This window comes from Loxodonta africana, chromosome 8 (genome assembly GCF_030014295.1).
Source record: "Loxodonta africana isolate mLoxAfr1 chromosome 8, mLoxAfr1.hap2, whole genome shotgun sequence".
In the NCBI taxonomy this organism is placed as follows: Eukaryota; Metazoa; Chordata; class Mammalia; order Proboscidea; family Elephantidae; genus Loxodonta; species Loxodonta africana.
Window position 1 is genome coordinate 8,322,770 of NC_087349.1, and position 16,915 is coordinate 8,339,684.

Here is a 16,915-nt window from a genome sequence, read left to right on the forward strand (position 1 = left end):
CCTGGGAGGCCCCATTGGTTAAAGGTCAATCAAAGCTCACTAGCACCACATTTGCCGCCTCTGACTCTGAACTCCCAGGGCCTGGGCTCTGGCTTGCTCTCCTTCTGTGGTTCTTGCAGGCCCTCCACACTGCTGATATCACTGGCCTTGATCCTCCTCTGCAGTCCAGGCCTGGTTTCCTGGTCTCTCCTGAAAAGCCCTTACCTGCAGGAATCCAGACTCAAGAGTGACCGACTAATCACCAGTCTCTGGCTTCTCCACCATATCCTCTCTGGACTTTTCCCTGGAGCCAGCGCAGAATATAGGTGGAGGATTCCACTGTCCATTTTTGATTTATGTCTCATTTAGGAAAGCATCCCAAAACCAAAACCAAACCCGATGCCGTTGAGTCGATTCCGACTCATAGCTACCCTATAGGACAGAGTAGAACTGCCCCATAGGGTTTCCAAAGAGCAGCTGGTGGATTCGAACTGCCAACCTTTCAGTTAGTAGCTAAGCGCTTAATCATGTGCCACCAGAGCTCCTAGGAAAGCGTAGGGCATTTTAATTTTCTGTCACAGTTTCCTTTTTGCATTATCCACCTGTTCCTTTCCCTGCGCACATTTCTGTACAAACTCCCTATCCATCTTTATGAACTTAAAATATCAAACACACATTGCCACTGTCATCAGGCCTAGCACACAAAGACTCACTGGGAGTGAATGGGGGATAATTCAGATGGCTTGTGGAACATCCTGAAACTGAACCATCAACAAAGTTGGAGACTTCGTTCATATCCTACAAGACAAAGAGATGAAAAACTGCTGAGAAAAAGTAACATGCCCACTACATTGCACTAATGGTATCTTTTTTTTTTTTTTTTTAAGGATCAGAGGAGTAATTCCAGATTTTTTTTTTTTTTCTAAAAGGGGTATTTGTGTACATGGGGTGAAATATTCCTGTCTTCTCTGATCCTTAAAAAAAAGAGAGAGATTTTTTAAAATCTTCTCAAAATGGTATTTGTCTAAAATCATAGAAAATGAACAATTTCCAAAACATATTAAACAACGAAAAAAGATTTCAAAATAATTTTGTTTAGTATGATTACACATATATGTATATATGTATACATATATATGTGTGTATATATATAAAACCAAACCTGTTGCTATCGAGTCGATTCCAATCATAGCGGCCCTACAGGACAGAGTAGAGCTGCCCCACAGGGTTTCCATGGAGTGGCTGGTGGATTCAAACTGCCAGCTTTTTGGTTAGCAGCCAAACGCTTAACCACTGTGCCACCAGTGCTAAAGTAACAATGAATACACACACACGCAAATACATATACACACATAGGAGAGACAGTGCGTGTACCACAGTAGTAAGAATCATGTGTCTGGAAAGACACCACGTACCAACATTCTGATGGTTAATGTCTTTGGTTGATGACATTTTAGAGGAATTTTGCTTTGATCTTTTTAGCTTTCTGTATTGTTTGAACTTTCTAAGGTTCTCTTATAAATAGAAAAAACTCCACAACTCCATAAATTTTGCCAAACATCAGCCTTGTTGCAATTGTTTTTGTTTGTCAGTACACGAGACATTTCACCTCACCGTGCCACAATTTTTCACGGACCTGGGTACTGTGTTCTGATAAGTTAGTTCAACATGTCCAAGTGAAAAGATCCTGAACTGGCAATTGGACAATCCATGACCTTTGCAACAATGTAAGGAATATGTGACCTATTTTGACTTTAGCTCATTCATTTGTAAGAGCAGGCCTGGACTCAAAAAAAAAACATTTCCGAGTTTTTTTCCAGCTCTAACATTCTGATTTTGATACTTAGCTGTATGTTTTATTAAGATTATTTGAATAGTAAGATAGAGAAACCTAACAATTACTGTTGTATTTCCTGTCCTTCGCCTTTCTTTCCTCATGTTTCCACTATGTTCCATGACTCAAAAATATAGATACAGACAAAGCCAGTTTGATTATTAGCCACCTAATAATCAAATTGTTAAGAACTCACAATCTTCAAATTGACAACAGCAGCTTGAAAGATTAGTAGGAAACTTAGGGTGCAGTGAGTTAATGGGGGAGGAACAACTCAGAAAAGGAGAGAGAATGGTTGTACAACTCGAAGAGTATAATCAGTGTCGCTGAATTGTACATGTAGAAACTGTTGAACTGGTGTATTTTTTCTGTGTATATTCTCAACAACAACAAAATAAATAAAATAATTTAAAAAAAGAACTCACAATCCATATTCCATCAAACTCTACTTGATTGTGGAAAAGCTGAAATTCATTTGCCCACCAATCAGCACATTTGGGATTGGTGTAATCAGGAAACACAGTTTTTCCTGGCCAGACCTGCAGAAGAAAAAAAAAAAACACCAATGAGAATAAATTAAATGAATATAGAGTAAAATAGGATACTTTGCAAAGAAATCCTAATATGACCATATAACAGAGGTGTCCAGGGATATGGCCTTTCCAGGGAGAAATGCTGGGCTCTCTGCTTAGAATAAACTTCAGGGGAATCAAATAGTCACTTGAGGTAAAATGTAAAAATAATGGCTAAGTCCTTAATGAACAAGTTCACGGATAAAGGCATCGTCTTATTTACCAGACATCAATTCCAGTTCTCCTTTCCCTCCTGCTATCTCTATTCCTAATACTAGGAATAGTCAAGAAAGAGAGTACTGTATAAATGTGGACTAGCCCATTACAAGTTGGAACCACTTATCACCAGGTGGGCCCTAAGCCTCTAGTTATTTTCTCTGTTCCTCTCCTACCCAATTCCTCACCAACACTATATACTGAGAGGGTTGTTTGAGGAATTAGACATGGATGGACCAGCGGATAACAACTTCACGGAAAACAAGGACAAATAAAGGTTTGAGAAATGGTCAAACTTGTCCAATGATGCAGAGAAACCAAGTAGCATGAAGAACGGAACCATTCCATTGGATTTTCGAGTCGGGAAGTTGCTGGTCAGAGGCCATTCCAGAGCAGCATCAGGTAGGTCACGAGATGGATGCAGTCAGGTGAGGAGCGGATGGGAAGTGAGGAAGTGGGCACTGCGTGGTGTGTAAGCTATTGTCAAAGGGACTTAGACATGAAAGGAGCATGGTTGTCAGGGAATGAAGGGGAGCCCTGGTGCAGCAGGGGTTATGAGCTTGGCTGCTAACCAAAAGGTCAGCAGTTCAAATCCACCAGCTGCTCCTTGAAAACCCTATGGGGCAGTTCTACTCTGTCCTATAGGGTCACTATGAGTCAGAATCTACTCAAGGAGCTTGGGTCAGGTGGATAAAAGTAGCATATCAGTGAAAAAGAAAGAGACCCTCACCAAGATGGATTGACACAGTGGCTGCAACAATGGGCACAAACATAGCAACAAGTTTGAGGACCGGGCAGAGTTTTGTTCTCTTGTACCTAAGGTCACCATGAGTTGGAGCCAACTCAACAGGACCTAACAACAGCAACATATACAATGCGTCTGAAAATGTAAAACGAAAACATCACGCACACACTGCCACAGCTCCCCCCTCCTACCACCAGCCCCCTGCTCCCCCCATTAAATTACCTCCCCGACGACTGGAGTCACTCCATCTGAAGCATTCACCCATATCTTTAGATCTGAGCCCCTGTCATAGGGGCCATATGGGCTACTTGTGGAAGAGTTGTTAGAGATGGCTGGATCCTAAGAGGGGAAACACAAAGAAGAAACCAGCCTTGAGACAGAGGCCCAGGAGGGAGATTGGGAATTGGGAGTCAGGGAGGGGGAGGTGGTTATAATGACAAGGAAGGAGCAAGTACCCAAGTTGGGGGGGAATGAGAGGGTGCCACATACCACAATGATGACCAACTTCTGTCCATTATTGTGTAACTCCTTAACAAACTCAGGGAAGCCTTTATAATTGACTGAGTCATAAGTGAAGTCCTTCCTCTGGTCCATGTAATCAATATCGGCATGCTGAACATCCTGAAAGAATAGACAATGTCCACAATTCAGGGCATAGGAATTTATGTTTTCAAGCAAATCAGACCAATTGTCATCTTGATTATTCACGTTAGGGGTTCCTGGATGGTTAATACACTCAGTTGCTAACTGAAAGGTTAGAGGCTTGAGTCCACCCAGATGCACCTTGGAAGAAAGATCTGAGGATCTACTCTCAAAAAATCAGTCATTGAAAACCCTACGGAGCACAGTTCTCCTCTGACACACAGGAAGTTACCTTGAGTAGGAAAGGAATCCATGAAAACTGGTTTTTATTATTCACATTAAACATCCACTTTGTGCTGGGCCTTGAGCTGAGGTCTTAATCAGTCCCTGGCATCTAAGTGCTTCTTTTCTGATAGTAATTCGAAGAGCAAATGACCCGTTGTCCCCTAAGGCCTGCACCCATCCCTGCAATCAGGGTTAACGACTTCATTCTGCCCTGGTTGCCAGGTTCTCTGGTGTTAAACACCTAGTCAATCAAGCAAATAAATCACACAACTACAACAAGCCTCGAAGGCTGTCAAAAAACACCTGCTCCCTAAATCACAAGATGAAGGGGGAAGGGCCTGCCTCTCCTTGCTCTTCTCCCCATTTGCTCTGGTTTCTTCTTTTCTACTTCCAGGCTGCTTTGGTGTTATACTTTCCTAATTTCACTTATGAAAACAGGGGAACCCAGAATGAAATTCAGTCTTGCTCTGGGGTCTCTCATGGTGCAGTGGTTAAGAGCTCGGCTGCTAACCAAAAAGCTGGCAGTTTGAATCCACTGTCTGCTCCTTGGAAACCCTATGGGAGAGCTCTACTCTGACCTACAGGGTCATTATGTGCCCGAATCTACTCAATGGGAAATCGTGGTAGTATAGTGGTTAAGAGCTACAGCTGCTGACCAAAAAAAGTCAGCATTCTGAATCCACCAGGTGCTCCTTGGAAACTCTATGGGGCAGTTCTACTCTGTCCTATAGGGTCTTTATGAGTCAGAATAGACTTGACAACAATAGGTTTGTTTTTTGGTTTGGGGGCCTCAGTAACTGCCTCCAAGAGAGCAAGTAAGGGAGATGGAAGAGGATTACTCCAGGGACTTAGGGATTGTCTTGGTCATCTAGTAATGCTATAACAGAAATACCACAAGTAGTTGCTTTAACAAAGAGAAATTTATTGTCTCACAGCCTAGTAGGCTAGAAGTCCAAATTCGGGGTGTCCCCTGCAAGGGAAGTCTTTCTCTCCCTGTCAGCTTTGGGGGAAGATCCTTGTCATCAATCTTCCCTTGGTCTAGGAGCTTCTCTTCGCAGGAACCGCAGTCCAAAGGACACGCTGTGCTCCCAGTGCTACTTTCTTGGTGCTGTGAGGACCCCCATGTCTCTCTGCTTGTTTCTCTCTTTTATATCTCGGAAGAGATTGGCTTTAAGACACTATCTAATCTTGTAGATCTCATCAACATAACTGCCACTACTCCATCTCATTAACATCATAGTGACAGGATTTACATCACGTAGGGAAAGCACATCCGATGACAAAATGGTAGACAATCATACACACTGGGAATCATGACCTAGCCAAGTTGAGAGACATTTTTGGGGACGCAATTCAATCCATGTCACCGCCAGAGCCACTCAAAGCATAAAAACATTTATCACATTGCATGTAGTGTGTCCTTTTGCTCACTTAGACTTGGCAAAATAAGACCCCTCTTTTTTTCACTAAACTGAGTCCACAGACTTCAGTTCCACATCTAAATGCTCCCTTTCACATCCCGCTCCACCATGTCCCGGTAACTGTCAATCTATTTTGTTCCCCAGATTACTTTAGAAGAAAATGTCTAGTTGTTAATAGTGTATAAGAAGAGTGGCATCAAAAATAGAGAGCCACGAAGCTGGCCAAATGGACACGAGGAATACAGGGTGGAGAGAAGGAATGTGCTGTCTCATTAGGGGTAGAGTAACTAGGAGTACATTAAAAAAAAAAAAACCTGAACCCAGTGCCGTCGAGTCAATTCCAACTCATAGCGACCCTATAGGACAGAGCAGAACTGCCCTATAGAGTTTCCAAGGAGCGCCTGGTGGATTCTAACTGCTGACGCTTTGGTTAGCAGTCGTAGCGCTTAACCACTATGCCACCAGGGTTTCCAGGAGTAGCAAGGTGTATATAAATTTTTGTATGAGAGACTGACTCGATTTGTAAACTTTCACTTAAAGCACAATAAAAAAAATTAAAAATGGACAGCCACTACAGTGCTAGAGAGCTGAGATGGAAAATCAGTCCTTCTAGTTCCCAATACTAACATGAGGCTGTTGGGACTAAGGAGTCCCTGGGTGTTGCAAAAGATTAAGCACTGGACTACTAACAGAAAGACTGGCAGTTCAAACCAACCCAGAGGCACCTTGGAAGATGGGCCTGGCCATCTGCTTTTTAAGATCACAACTTTGAAAGCCCTATGGGGCAGTTCTACTCTGCACACCTGGGCTCACCATGAGTTCACGGCAACTAACAAGAAGGACGGTGTCTAGTACATGCCCCAGCAGGGATTCACGAGCTCTCTCTGGCTCTGCAGTGGCTGTGCCTGTTATCCTTCACCTCCATACAGCCTCTACCAATCCTTTTGTTACGTCCTTACCACCCCTCCCAACAGACTAGGAAGAAAGACCTGGTAATATACTTCTAAAAATTAGCCAATAAAATCCATTTATACTCATGTATATAAAGCAGTGAGTGCTGGGAGCTGGGACTGGTTAGTCCTGAGGCCCAAATGTAGAGCAAATCCCCCACCCAAACCTCTTTGTCCACTCAGAGTGTTGAGCTCCCCTTTTTCTCTTGGTTTCCCTATGCTTTTGGATATCAATTCTGTTCAAAGGTCCTTTTACATGTATTATTTATGGACCTTCCTCCTGCCCAACTCCAAAACACCCTCTGAAGGTCTGCTTCAATACCAAAAGACCATACGACGCAGAGGCAAACTCTGCTTAAGGCCAATTCCACACCAATCAAAACACCAGCGAAAAATAGAGGGACTTAAAATTTGTTGTGTGATTTCTAAAGTCCATTCAATCTTGTAATATCAGTTCTGTCACTAACTAGTTGTGTAGTCACTAACTAGTAGGGTCGTCTTGGTCAAGCCGCCTCTTAACTTAGCCTCAGTTTCTTGTGTGAAATAGGGATGTTAACCTAGTGCACGGACGTCATGTCCGGGAGTACAATTCTTTTGTCCTAAATCCTTGGGGTCTAAAATTAACCCTCTCCTCAGTTTCCCCCTAAAATATCTGTTACCAGACACGAAACCTAAGAATCAAGTGTATACCAGAATCTCAGAGGGATGTCTAAAAATATGCTATCACTCCCATGGCCAGTTCCTGCCGTAACTATTTCTGGTCACAACAATCCAATCAGGGACATGTGTAAAAAGATACAAATCCCACTGAGAAAACAAAAACCAAACCCGTTGCCACCGAGTCGATTCTGACTCGTGGTGCTCTCATGTGTTACAGAGTAGAACTGCTGCACAGGATTGTCTGGGCTGTAACCTTCACGGAAGCAGATTGCAAGGCCTTTCTTCTGGGGTGCAGCTGAATAGGTTCAACCTTTAGTTAGTAGTCAAGCACAAACCGTTTGCACCACCCATGCAAGCTAGAGAAAGAAATCTTGTGAACCCAGATAAAAACAAGTCATGTAAAATGCAATTAATACAGTAAGCACAAGAAAATTTTACTAATAAAAACTAAGAACGTTGTTGTGATAAGAAAATAGAAGCAAGAACAGATTGCCTTTTAACCCAATAATTGTGGTCTCTAAACACTATTTCCCAATAAAATGAACCATAGTTTCTTGGAGAAATGGCTGGTCCAAACAAAAATGTCTAGTTTTCTAAATACATAATTTTTTTTCTTATTAACTTTTATTGAGCTTCAAGTGAACGTTTACAAATCAAGTCAAACTGTCACATATAAGTTTATATACACCTTACTCCGTACTCCCACTTGCTCTCCCCCTAATGAGTCAGCCCTTCCAGTCTCTCATGACAATTTTGCCAGCTTCCAACTCTCTCTATCCTCCCATCCCTCCTCCAGACAGGAGATGCCAACACAGTCTCAAGTGTCCACCTGATACAAATAGCTCACTCTTCATCAGCATCTCTCTCCTACCCACTGTCCAGTCCCTTTCATGTCTGAGGAGTTGTCTTCGGGAATGGTTCCTGTCCTGGGCCAACAGAAGGTTTGGGGACCATGACCGCCGGGATTCCTCTAGTCTCAGTCAGACCATTAAGTATGGTCTTTTTGTGAGAATTTGGGGTCTGCATCCCACTGATCTCCTGTTCCCTCAGGAGTTCTCTGTTGTGCTCCCTGTCAGGGCAGTCATCGGTTGTGGCCAGGCACCATCTAGTTCTTCTGGTCTCAGGATGATGTAGGTCTCTGGTTCGTGTGGCCCCTTCTGTCTCTTGGGCTCTTAGTTATCGTGTGACCTTGGTGTTCTTCATTCTCCTTTGATCCAGGTGGGTTGAGATCAATTCATGCATCTTAGATGGCCGCTTGTTAGCATTTAAGACCCCAGATGCGACATTTCAAAGTGGAATGCAGAATGTTTTCATAATAGAATTATTTTGCCAATTGACTTAGAAGTCCCCTTAAACCATGGTCCCCAAACCCCCGCCCTTGCTCCGCTGACCTTTGAAGCATTCAGTTTATTCCGGAAACTTCTTTGCTTTTGGTCCAGTCCAGTTGAGCTGACCTTCCATGTATTGAGTATTGTCCTTCCCTTATCCTAAAGCAGTTCTTATCTACTAACCAATCAGTAAAAAACCCTCTTCCACCCTCCCTCCCTCCCCCCCTCGTAACCACAAAAGTATGTGTTCTTCTCAGTTTATACTATTTCTCAAGATCTTATAATAGTGGTCTTATACAATATTTGTCCTTTTGCCTCTGACTAATTTCGCTCAGCATAATGCCTTCCAGGTTCCTCCATGTTATGAAATGTTTCACAGATTTGTCACTGTTCTTTATCGATGCGTAGTATTCCATTGTGTGAACATACCACAATTTATTTAACCATTCATCTGTTGATGGACACCTTGATTGCTTCCAGCTTTTTGCTATTGTAACAGAGCTGCAATAAACATGGGTGTGCATATATCTGTTTGTGTGAAGGCTCTTATTTCTCTAGGGTATATTCCGAGGAGTGGGAGTTCTGGATTGTATGGTAGTTCTATTCCTAACTGTTTGAGATAATGCCAGATAGATTTCCAAAGTGGTTGTACCATTTTGCACTCCCACCAGCAGTGTATTAGAGTTCCAATCTCTCCGCAGCCTCCCCAACATTTATTCTTTTGTGTTTTTTGGATTAATGCCAGCCTTGTTGGAGTGAGATGGAATCTCATCATAGTTTTAATTTGCATTTCTCTAATGGCTAATGATTGAGAGCATTTTCTCATGTATCTGTTAGCTGCCTGAATATCTTCTTTAGTGAAGTGCATGTTCATATCCTTTGCCCATTTCTTGATTGGGTTGTTTGTCTTTTTGTGGTTGAGTTTTGACAGAATCATATAGATTTTAGAGATCAGGCGCTGGTCGGAGATGTCATAGCTGAAAATCCTTTCCCAGTCTGTAGGTGGTCTTTTTACTCTTTTGGTGAAGTCTTTAGATGAGCATAGGTGTTTGATTTTTAGGAGCTCCCAGTTATCTGGTTTCTCTTCGTCATTTTTGGTAATGTTTTGTATTCTGTTTATGCCTTGTATTAGGGCTCCTAAGGTTGCCCCTATTTTTTCTTCCATGATCTTTATCGTTTTAGTCTTTATGTTTAGGTCTTTGATCCACTTGGAGTTAGTTTTTGTGCATGGTGTGAGGTATGGGTCCTGTTTCATTTTTTTGCAAATGGATATCCAGTTAGGCCAGCACCATTTGTTAAAAAGACTATCTTTTCCCCAATTTAACTGACACTGGGCCTTTGTCAAATATCAGCTGCTCATATGTGGATGGATTTATATCTGGGTTCTCAATTCTGTTCCATTGGTCTATGTGTCTGTTGTTGTACCAGTACCAGGCTGTTTTGACTACTGTGACTGTATAATAGGTTCTGAAATCAGGTAGAGTGAGGCCTCCCACTTTCTTCTTCTTTTTCAGTGTTGCTTTGCTTATCCGAGGCTTCTTTCCCTTCCATATGAAGTTGGTGATTTGTTTCTCCATCACATTAAAAAATGACATTGGAATTTGGATCAGAAGTGCATTGTATGTATAGATGGCTTTTGGTAGAATAGACATTTTTACTATGTTAAGTCTTCCTATACATGAGCAAGGTATGTTTTTCCACTTAAGTAGGTCCTTTTTAGTTTCTTGTAGTAGTACTTTGTAGTTTTCTTTGTATAGGTCTTTTACATCTTTGGTAAGATTTATTCCTAAGTACTTTATCTTCTTGGGGGCTACTGTGAATGGTATTGATTTGGTGATTTCCTCTTCGATGTTCTTTTTGTTGATGTAGAGGAATCCAAGTGATTTTTGTATGTTTATTTTATAACCTGAGACTCTGCCAAACTCTTCTATTAGTTTCAGTAGTTTTCTGGAGGATTCCTTAGGGTTTTCTGTGTATAAGATCATGTCATCTGCAAATAGAGATAATTTTACTTCCTCCTTGCCAATCCGGATGCCCTTTATTTCTTTATCTAGCCTAATTGCTCTGGCTAGGACCTCTAGCACAATGTTGAATAAGAGCGGTGATAAAGGGCATCCTTGTCTGGTTCCTGTTCTCAAGGGAAATGCTTTCAGGCTCTCTCCATTTAGAGTGATGTTGGCTCTTGGCTTTGTATAAAAATAGATGCCCTTTATTAGGTTGAGGAATTTTCCTTCAATTCCTATTTTGGTGAGAGTTTTTATCATAAATGGGTGTTGGACTTTGTCAAATGCCTTTTCTGCATCAATTGATAAGATCATGTGGTTTTTGTCTTTTGTTTTATTTATATGGTGGATTACATTAATGGTTTTTCTAATATTAAACCAGCCTTGCATAAAAAAAAAATTTTTTTTTTTTAATTTTTTTTTACCTGGTATAAATCCCACTTCGTCATGGTGGATTAATTTTTTGATATGTTGTTGAATTCTATTGGCTAGAATTTTGTTGAGGATTTTTGCATCTATGTTCATGAGGGATATAGGTCTGTCATTTTCTTTTTTTGTGATGTCTTTACCTGGTTTTGGTATCAGGGAAATGGTGGCTTCATAGAGTGAGTTGGGCAGTATTCCATCATTTTATATGCTTTGGAATACCTTTAGTAGTAGTGGTGTTAACTCTTCTCTGAAAGTTTGGTAGAACTCTGCAGTAAAGCCATCCGGGACAGGGCTTTTTTTTGTTGGGAGTTTTTTGATTACCGTTTCAATCTCTTTTTTTGTTATGGGTCTATTTAATTGGTCTACTTCTGATTGTGTTAGTTTAGGTAGGTAGTGTTTTTCCAGGAATTCATCCATTTCTTCTAGGTTTGCAAATTTGTTAGAGTACAGTTTTTTGTAATAATCTGATATGATTCTTCTAATTTCAGTTGGGTCTGTTGTGATATGGCCCATCTCATTTCTTATTCGGGTTATTTGTTTCCTTTCCTGTATTTCTTCAGTCAGTCTGGCCAATGGTTTATCAATTTTGTTAATTTTTTCAAAGAACCAGCTTTTGGCTTTGTTAATTCTTTCAATTGTTTTTCTGTTCTCTAATTCATTTAGTTCAGCTCTAATTTTTATTATTTGTTTTCTTCTGGTGCCTGATGGATTCTTTTGTTGCTCGCTTTCTATTTGTTCAAGTTATAGGGACAGTTCTCTGATTTTGTCTCTTTCTTCTTTTTTTATGTGTGCATTTATCGATATAAATTGGCCTCTGAGCACTGCTTTTGTTGTGTCCCAGAGGTTTTGATAGGACGTAAATACATAATTTTTTTTTAATAACAAAAAAAAAACACTAAGGGAAGAAAGTATAATTGGTTGTTCTTATTTTTGTTATGGTTAGCAGCTATGGCTGCCAACCAAGAGGTCGGCAGTTTGAAACCACCAGGTGCTCCTTGGAAACTCTATGATGCAGTTCCACTCTGTCCTATAGGGTCGCTATGAGTCAGAATCGACTCGACAGCAGTGGGTTTTTTTATTTCTGTTATTGTTCCTTTTTGGGAGGATTTTTTTTTTTAAAGCCTAACTTACATCCCACCATCTGTCAGTTTGTCATACTGCATGTGATGGCTTGTGCGTTGCTGTGATGCTGGAAGCTATGCCATTGGTATTTCACATTCCAGCAGGGTCACCCATGGTGAACAGGTTTCAGTGGAGCTTCCAAACTAAGACAGGCTAGAAAGAAAGGCTTAGCGATCTACTTCTGAAGACTAGCCAATGAAAACCCTGAGGATCACAACAGAATATTGTCCAATAGAGAAGCAGGCAGTATTTTGTTCTGCGGCACATTGGGTCATCCTGTAGTCAGAACCTATTCGATGGCAACTAACAACAACTTACATAAGGGAGCCCAGCTGCTCGGTTTCTCTCCACCACTTCTTTCATATTGTCGAGACTTTCATAATCATAACGGCTGAGATGAAACCCAAGAGCCCAGTATGTGGGCAGGACTGGCCGTCCAATGAGCTGAAAGAAGTAAATGAAATGCATGTTAGCAGATATTCTATTTTCAATAAAACTTTTTCAAAGCATTCATTTTGGGAGTATCAAACATACTTCATCTTTCAGCTCACTGTTTCCTTACTGTTGGAATGTTAATCTTATTTTCTCAACCCCTTTAAAAATCATAGTGGTTAAGGTCATGTTTCTTTGAATTCTCTCACCTTCATCTATAACATACAAATGCTGTTAGGCAGGTTTCCATTTCTCTAATGCTAGAAATTTATAATAGCAGATTTTTGAGAGTCACACCTCCATATTAAATTTACTTTTCTTTGTGTTATTTAGGATTTCCTTGGTGGTGATCATAAAATCATACATTTACCTCTAGATACTCTTGAACAACTTGTTCTGGAGTATTTCCCAAGAACACATAGAAGTCGAGAATGCCCCCAATGACACGGTACGTGACTGCTGGGGCAGGCTGGACGACAACATCTTGAATTAAAAATGAAGACAGTAAAAATTAGAATTTATCCTAGAGAAATAAACACAAGTATCTAGGCCAGAAGACTACAACTGTGTCAACATTAATAAGGTGATCCTGAAGTTCTGCATTTTGTATACAAAGTGACGAACTCTGATGTCCAAGGCCTGCCATCATGGCACACAAGATCCCAAGCACTGGAGTCAATGACAGACTTCAACAATGTGTGACTGGAGCATGTTAACTTCTTGTGCTCAGCCCCAGACTCTGAAGAAAAATCAACCACATCCACGACCTCGGTGCACACTGTCCCTACCCCATCCATACCCCATGTGACTTCAGAAACACAACCCAATGAGACACACTAAGGTTCTTGCCTAATCTTTGAATCTCACACCAAGCAAGAGCCAAACTCGACAATGGCAGAGATTATATTATACATTCAAAATTGCTGTACACCCCAAAGGCCATTCTTAGAGGTGAGGTCTCCTTATAGCTTTGGTTTGCATCTAGAAATAAAAGGCCTTACAGTCTACCGAACTATATTTCTTGATTACAGGAACAGCCCACACAGAAAATCCAGGTTCCAGGAGTTTCCCATTGAGCCAGAGCTTGTTGCTGGTCCCTGTCTCATACCTGGAACTGTACATTCCTTTCATTGTTGTTGTTAGGTGCTGTTGAGTCAGTCCCAACTCATAGTGACCCCATGTACAACAGAAAGAAACACTGCCTGGTCCTGTACCATCCTCACAGTCATTGTTTATGCTTGAGCCCATTGTTGAAGCCACTGTGTCAGCCCATCTGGTCGAGGGTCTTCCTCTTTTTCACTGACCCTCTACTTTACAAAGCGTGATGTTCTTCATTACTCAGTAATGTCCTTGCATCACTCAGTCTCTTCTCCCTGCCTGGTAGTTTGGAAACTAATGAGCTAAGCTGGGCCTTTGAGATCATCCAGTCCTCTGCTTCTCCAACAATCTGTGGTGAAGGAGATTTTTTTTTTCTTTTTTAATTTCCATTGCAAATTCATAGTTTTGTAAAATGACATGAAAATGAACTACTAGGAAAAGGCCTGTGCATGCACTTGGGTGAAACAGCAATGCTCACTTTCAGTGTCTGCTAGTATCTCACTGTAGACCTGAAACACAGTCTGTGACCTCTCCGAGCACCATTCTTTGGTAGCACTGATCTCCTCCCAGGATTCTCAATTGAGAAGAAGAGGGCCTCATGAGCCTATGCCTGCTGTCAACCCCGGGAGATTCTGATACTCGTTCCTTCTCTTTTGTGATTCATTGCTACTGGCAGCTGTTGCTATTGGTACAGCAGAAAAAATGTTGAGAATCATTGATCAAAAATGGAGAAGCTTGACACTTTCTGGAATCCAGCTAAAATGCTACTTAGAAGCAAGGATGGTAGGGCTTCATCTCACGTGCTTTGGACATATTATCAGGAGGGACCAGTCCCTGAAGAAGGAATCATGCTTGGTAAAGTAGAGGGTCAGTGAAAAAGAGGAAGACCTTCAAGCAGATGGACTGACACTGTAACAGTTGGCTCAAACATAGCAACAATTGTGAGGATTACACAGGACCAGGCAGTGTTTTGTTCTATTGTACACGGGGTCACTATGAGTTAGAACTAACTCGATGCACCTAACAACAACAACACAATGTTACACTGTTCGATCTGAAGGAATCTGATCTTACTCTGCATATCATTCTTGCCACTGCACTTGACCTTTCTGCCTTCGGAACATCTGATCATAACATTATCTGCTCAGTTGTATCTCCCAGTTAGCCCTGGATGCTCTCATAGTTAGGACCAGAGCAACTGGCTTTTTCCTGCCTGCATTCATATCAACGCCTTTACTTGGGGGAAGGAGTCCTTGCGTGGTGGTTAAGCAATAGGCTGCTCAGCAAAAAGTTGGAGGCTCAAGTCCACCTAGAGGATCCTTGAAAGAAAGACCTGGCAAATTACTTCTGAAAAATCAGCCCCTGAGAATCCTATAGAGCACAGTTCTACTCTGACACACATGGGGGAGCCATGAGTCAGAGTCAACTCAACGGCAACTGGCTTGTTTGTTTACTGGAGGAAATGTTCAGGAGGGAGAAGAACAAGCTGGTGGAAACCGTCTCAGAGTAGATTATAGGAAAGGGTGGGCTGTCTTCTTAACTCCACAATAGAAAATATTTCAACAGAGAGAGCCAGATTCAGGAAGATCTGAATAAGCTAGGAGAAGAATCCCTACTCGTGGCTCCCAGGGGTCAACAGGTAATGAAGTAGAGATGGAATGACCAGCAACATACTCCACCCTTAGCTATGGCCCAGCCATTCTGAAAGGATCCCATTCTTTTTACCATAGTGCTATAAAGAATCAAACTAAAAACTTCTCCTGTGCTTTTTTTCATGAACATGTATCTTTGATCATTTACCCATGGCATTGCTGTTCATCAGAAACACCCCAAACGACAAGCCACTAGCATCTTCAAGGCATAGGAAGAACGTCTGCGTGCCGTACAGGTTCTTTACATCCTGCAGAAAAATCACAAAAAGCCAAACATTCACGACCTAGTTGTCTAAACTCCACATTGCAGGGAATGGCTTAGTAAATCAGTCTTAATCGGATAATCAACCAGCAGGAATTACTCAATTAACAGGGGACTCATGGTCAGAAAGGACACAAGTGAATTTAAGAATATGGGTCTATCTGTGGTTGATGTTAACCAAGGGAATTAGTGTTTTCTTATTGAATGGACCAGCTGTCACCATATATCTAGCAGGACTATGAAAGGTTATGATATTGTTAAGAGACAGGAGGGCAGGAATTCTGAAATCATGTTCCAAAAATCTCCCCTCTCAAAGAGGCCTGTCTTCACCTGACTTGAAGCCATCTGTAAAGGTACCATCAAGTCTTAATGAGAATCAGGTGCCTTTTTAACATGCAACCAGATGGAGTTCCGGTTTAGGCATCTAGCTAGGCTTCTAGACTTCCCACCATAGCTCTCAACCCAGGCTGGACCCAGAGCAATTAAATCAGAATCTCTGGGGATGAGAGAAGACAGTGATACTTAAATTTAAATTTCCCCAGTGTGGGGTCACGTTTAATAATCACTGCTCTAAAACAGTGCTTCTCAAAATGTGGTGTGCATTTGAATTATGTGGGAGTCTTATTTAAATGCAGGTTCTAATTCAGTAGATGGAGGGAGGCCCTGAAAGCCTGACTCTCTGACAACTCAGTAGTGCCTGAGCCAAGAAAGAGCCCTCTGAGTGCAAAGGTCTGGGGCTCTGTAATTATGCAGTTATCACCAGATTTTTCCAGATGAGCTGCTCTGGCTCAACACCTTCTCTGATTCTCTCATGAGCAAATGGTATAGCAGAAGGTATGGGCTTTAAAGCAGACAGGCCAGGGCCGAGATCCCAGCTCTGTTATCTACAGACTTTCTGAACTTTGCTATTTATGTGGCTTCTCTGAGCCTCAGTTCCTTTGCCTGTTAAATGCAGTTAGTCAGACTTTTTTTGTGGGTTCTTTTGGTGAATAGAGACAAACTATTTGTAACTGTATAAAAACACTTGCTTAATAAAGTATTCCCATGCCCCCCTTTCATTCAACCGCTGGTTTTGCTTAATCAGGAACACCCCAGAATATAATATTGCTGAGCCTAGAAAATATTCTGCTTTGAGTTTAGTACTCAAAGCAAACAACAAACAAAAGTAGACAAAAGGAAAAAAGGGGGGAAAATGTCTGTCTTTTCTTTCACTGCTCCAACCATTCTTCACACAAGAAATGATTAGTACAGTGTTTTGGCTGATACTTTATCCTACTTTGCTGACAAACCTGGTAAACTGATGATTTTTAAGTATCAAGCCTACAAATATGGAGAGCATAACCAA

The 16,915-nt window shown here is 41.5% G+C and overlaps 1 protein-coding gene across 1 annotated transcript in view; it reads right to left on the reverse strand.

The window, feature by feature from the left end:
- The window catches only part of MGAM (maltase-glucoamylase), a 147,397-nt gene that overhangs the window by 65,284 nt on the left and 65,198 nt on the right, over nucleotides 1-16,915 (reverse strand). Inside the window, exons 8-14 of the mRNA XM_064289623.1 lie at nucleotides 15,457-15,556; nucleotides 12,929-13,041; nucleotides 12,445-12,570; nucleotides 3,836-3,967; nucleotides 3,569-3,685; nucleotides 2,239-2,352; nucleotides 693-777 (exon numbers count right to left, since the gene is read on the reverse strand). Of these exons, the coding sequence (XP_064145693.1) occupies nucleotides 693-777; nucleotides 2,239-2,352; nucleotides 3,569-3,685; nucleotides 3,836-3,967; nucleotides 12,445-12,570; nucleotides 12,929-13,041; nucleotides 15,457-15,556 (787 nt within the window). The remainder of the gene's footprint in view (nucleotides 1-692; nucleotides 778-2,238; nucleotides 2,353-3,568; nucleotides 3,686-3,835; nucleotides 3,968-12,444; nucleotides 12,571-12,928; nucleotides 13,042-15,456; nucleotides 15,557-16,915) is intronic.